A 2,896-nucleotide genomic window follows, 5' to 3' on the forward strand; every position below is an offset into this window, starting at 1 on the left:
AAAGATTTTTTCCAAATAAAAATTTAGAATAATCATGTAATTTCAAATGCATTGTGTAATCTAACATGTAACACTCCATGTACATGTAGCATTACCCATAAAAAATGGGTCTTTTTCTCCCCCACCAATTTCATGGACCCCACCGTGTTGTCAACTCACTTGACAGTTCACACCACTGGTTCTGGTCTTTCATTATCATATACATGTAGCATTACACATAAAAAAAAATGATATTTTCTCCCCCCCCCCCAAACCAATTTTATGGACCCCACCGTGTTGTCAACTCACTTGACAGTTCACACCACTGGTTCCGGTCTTCCATTACCATATCTCAAATTCGTTGTCGTATGTTTATGTTATCCTTGATTCAGTTCCAACAAAGAATTAAAAACTCAGTGGCTATTCTATTTTGGGGGTTCTTTTTCCTATCAGATAATTTTGAATCAAGATTGATTTGACTGTTCGATTAGGTTTTTTTAAAAAAAAATCTAAAAGAAACTATGTCAAGATCTTGGTTTTTCTTTTATTTATTTTGGTTTTTGGGTCTTTCGGACGCTGAAGGGCTTGGTGTGAACTGGGGGACCATGGCATCTCACAAGTTGCCGCCCGAGGTGGTGGTGCAAATTCTGAACGACAACGGAATAAAGAATGTGAAACTGTTTGATGCAGATCTGTCCACCATGAGCGCCTTGGCTGGTACTGACATAGAAGTCATGGTCGCAATTCCCAATGATCAGCTTGCTGCAATGGGCAGCTATGATCGAGCTAAAGAGTGGGTCAAACGCAATATAACGCGCTACAATTTCAAGGGCGGGGTCAATATCAAGTTCGATTTTTCTTTCAAACTTCATTTTCTCATGCTTCTGTTGATTGCTATATCTACTGGAATTCATTGGTAGTTTATCATTCCTACTGTTTTCCAGTATTATATGCTAATAGTGCAAGGGTATTATTATTTTTAAAATAAGGATTTACAGCTAGCTTGTAAGCTCCTAAACAATTTGTAAGATATAATGGCTGATAAGCTATTCAAAGTAAGATTAGTCTAGCACCTCACCTCCGCAAGTATGTTGAGTTAGTTAACTATGATATGGTCCATTTGTTATCTGAGAAACATTCTCCAAGATCATCTATTGTTTGAATTCCAAACTAAGTGCATGTATGCAATTCATAGACATCTCTATGACTCTGGGTAGAGAGTTAAAAGGTATAGCAGGATTCAAATGAATTCATTTATGTGTCATGATCTAGACATGAGTGTGTTGATTGGATTATTCTATACTGACAAGTTGTGAAATTTATGTAAGAAATGCTACGAATTTTAGACTTCTATCTTTGCGGATCTTTAAACGTGGGTCGATTATTGGAACTACGATAGGTTCCTAAACTTGTTTCTTCACTTTAAAACTCTCTGCATCTGCAATTTTTTTATGACAGTTTCTCTGAGTGCAATTAGTTTGAATCAGTTTTTAGCAGAGTTTATAGCTTTGCTACCACTATAAGTTGTTGCTTCTTTGGCATGAAACAGATATGCGGCTGTTGGCAACGAGCCTTTCCTAACATCATATAACAACTCATTTCTGAACACAACCTTCCCAGCTCTCCAGAATATTCAGAATGCGCTAAATGAAGCTGGATTTGGGGACTCCATCAAAGCAACTGTGCCATTGAATGCTGATGTTTATGGTTCACCAGTCGATCAACCTGTCCCATCTGCTGGAAGATTTCGGACAGATATCATTGGTCAAATGACCCAGATTGTTCAGTTCTTAAACCAAAATAAGGCGCCATTCACTGTAAATATATATCCTTTCCTGAGTCTTTATGCCAACGAACATTTTCCTGTTGATTATGCCTTCTTCGATGGGGTGGCCAATCCCATTAATGATAATGGAATTCCCTACACCAACGTCTTTGATGCCAACTTTGACACCTTGGTTTCAGCCCTCAAAGCTCTGGGATATGGTGATATGACCATTATTGTTGGGGAGGTGGGGTGGCCAACCAACGGAGACCGAAACGCGAATGAAAATTTTGCTTTGAGGTTTTATAGAGGGCTTTTACCAAGACTTGCTGCTAATAGAGGAACCCCACTTCGACCTGGTTATATGGAGGTATATTTGTTTGGTCTTATTGACGAGGATATGAAAAGTGTAGCTCCAGGCAATTTTGAGCGCCATTGGGGAATCTTTAGGTATGATGGGCAGCCTAAGTTTTTTATGGATTTGTCAGGGCAGCTACAAGACAAGTATCTCGTGGGTGCTCAAAATGTAAATTATCTTCCTCACAAATGGTGCATGCTGCGGGCAGATGCCAAGGATTTGAGTAAACTTGGTGATAACATAAATTTTGCATGTTCATGGTCAGACTGCACTACACTTGGATATGGTTCTTCTTGCAACGGATTGGATGCTAATGGGAATGCTTCATATGCATTTAATATGTATTTTCAGGTCAAAAATCAAGACGACTCGGCCTGTAACTTTCAGGGCCTAGCAATGGTGACTGATCAAAATATATCTCAGGCCAACTGCAATTTTACCATTCAGATAGTTTCCTCTTCTTCAAAATTGTCATGGGTGTCTTGGGCATTTTTTACAGGATTCATGGTTCTAATGCTATAGGTCTGTTTGTCTATATACCTCAGTTTTTTTTCCCTTTCTTTAATAATTCAATTGAACTGAAACTGGCATTGAGTTCCAATTTGCTTGCTCCAGCTCTTTAGCCTAGTCTGTTCATGAATTCCCACTATCTGCAGTGTATTGATCGTGCTGCTGAAAATCATTATGGCTTTTGTTTCATGTTTAAATTATGATGAGATTAACGTCATTAACTATATTACGTAACATTTGATGAATAATGTGGCAATTGCAAGAAATATCACAACTGCAACTAG

At 38.4% G+C, this 2,896-nt stretch overlaps 1 protein-coding gene across 1 annotated transcript; it reads left to right on the forward strand.

The window, feature by feature from the left end:
• The first annotated feature begins 262 nt into the window (after positions 1–262).
• Positions 263–2,639, forward strand: LOC140882207 (glucan endo-1,3-beta-glucosidase 8-like). The gene is made up of 2 exons (XM_073288047.1): positions 263–826; positions 1,529–2,639. Exons 1-2 carry the CDS (start codon positions 501–503, stop codon positions 2,622–2,624), a joined length of 1,422 nt encoding a protein of 473 aa, XP_073144148.1. The 5' UTR covers positions 263–500; the 3' UTR covers positions 2,625–2,639.
• The last annotated feature ends 257 nt before the right edge of the window (positions 2,640–2,896 follow it).

The sequence above is a fragment of the Henckelia pumila genome, chromosome 2 (genome assembly GCF_033568475.1).
Source record: "Henckelia pumila isolate YLH828 chromosome 2, ASM3356847v2, whole genome shotgun sequence".
Taxonomy (NCBI): Eukaryota; Viridiplantae; Streptophyta; class Magnoliopsida; order Lamiales; family Gesneriaceae; genus Henckelia; species Henckelia pumila.

Excerpts from the sequence above, each read along its gene's own strand:
- LOC140882207 (XM_073288047.1), top strand. The coding sequence starts at position 501 with ATGTCAAGATCTTGGTTTTTCTTTTATTTATTTTGGTTTTTGGGTCTT. Across the intron at positions 827-1,528 it reads AAGGGCGGGGTCAATATCAA|ATATGCGGCTGTTGGCAACG; the intron begins GTTCGATTTTTC and ends GGCATGAAACAG.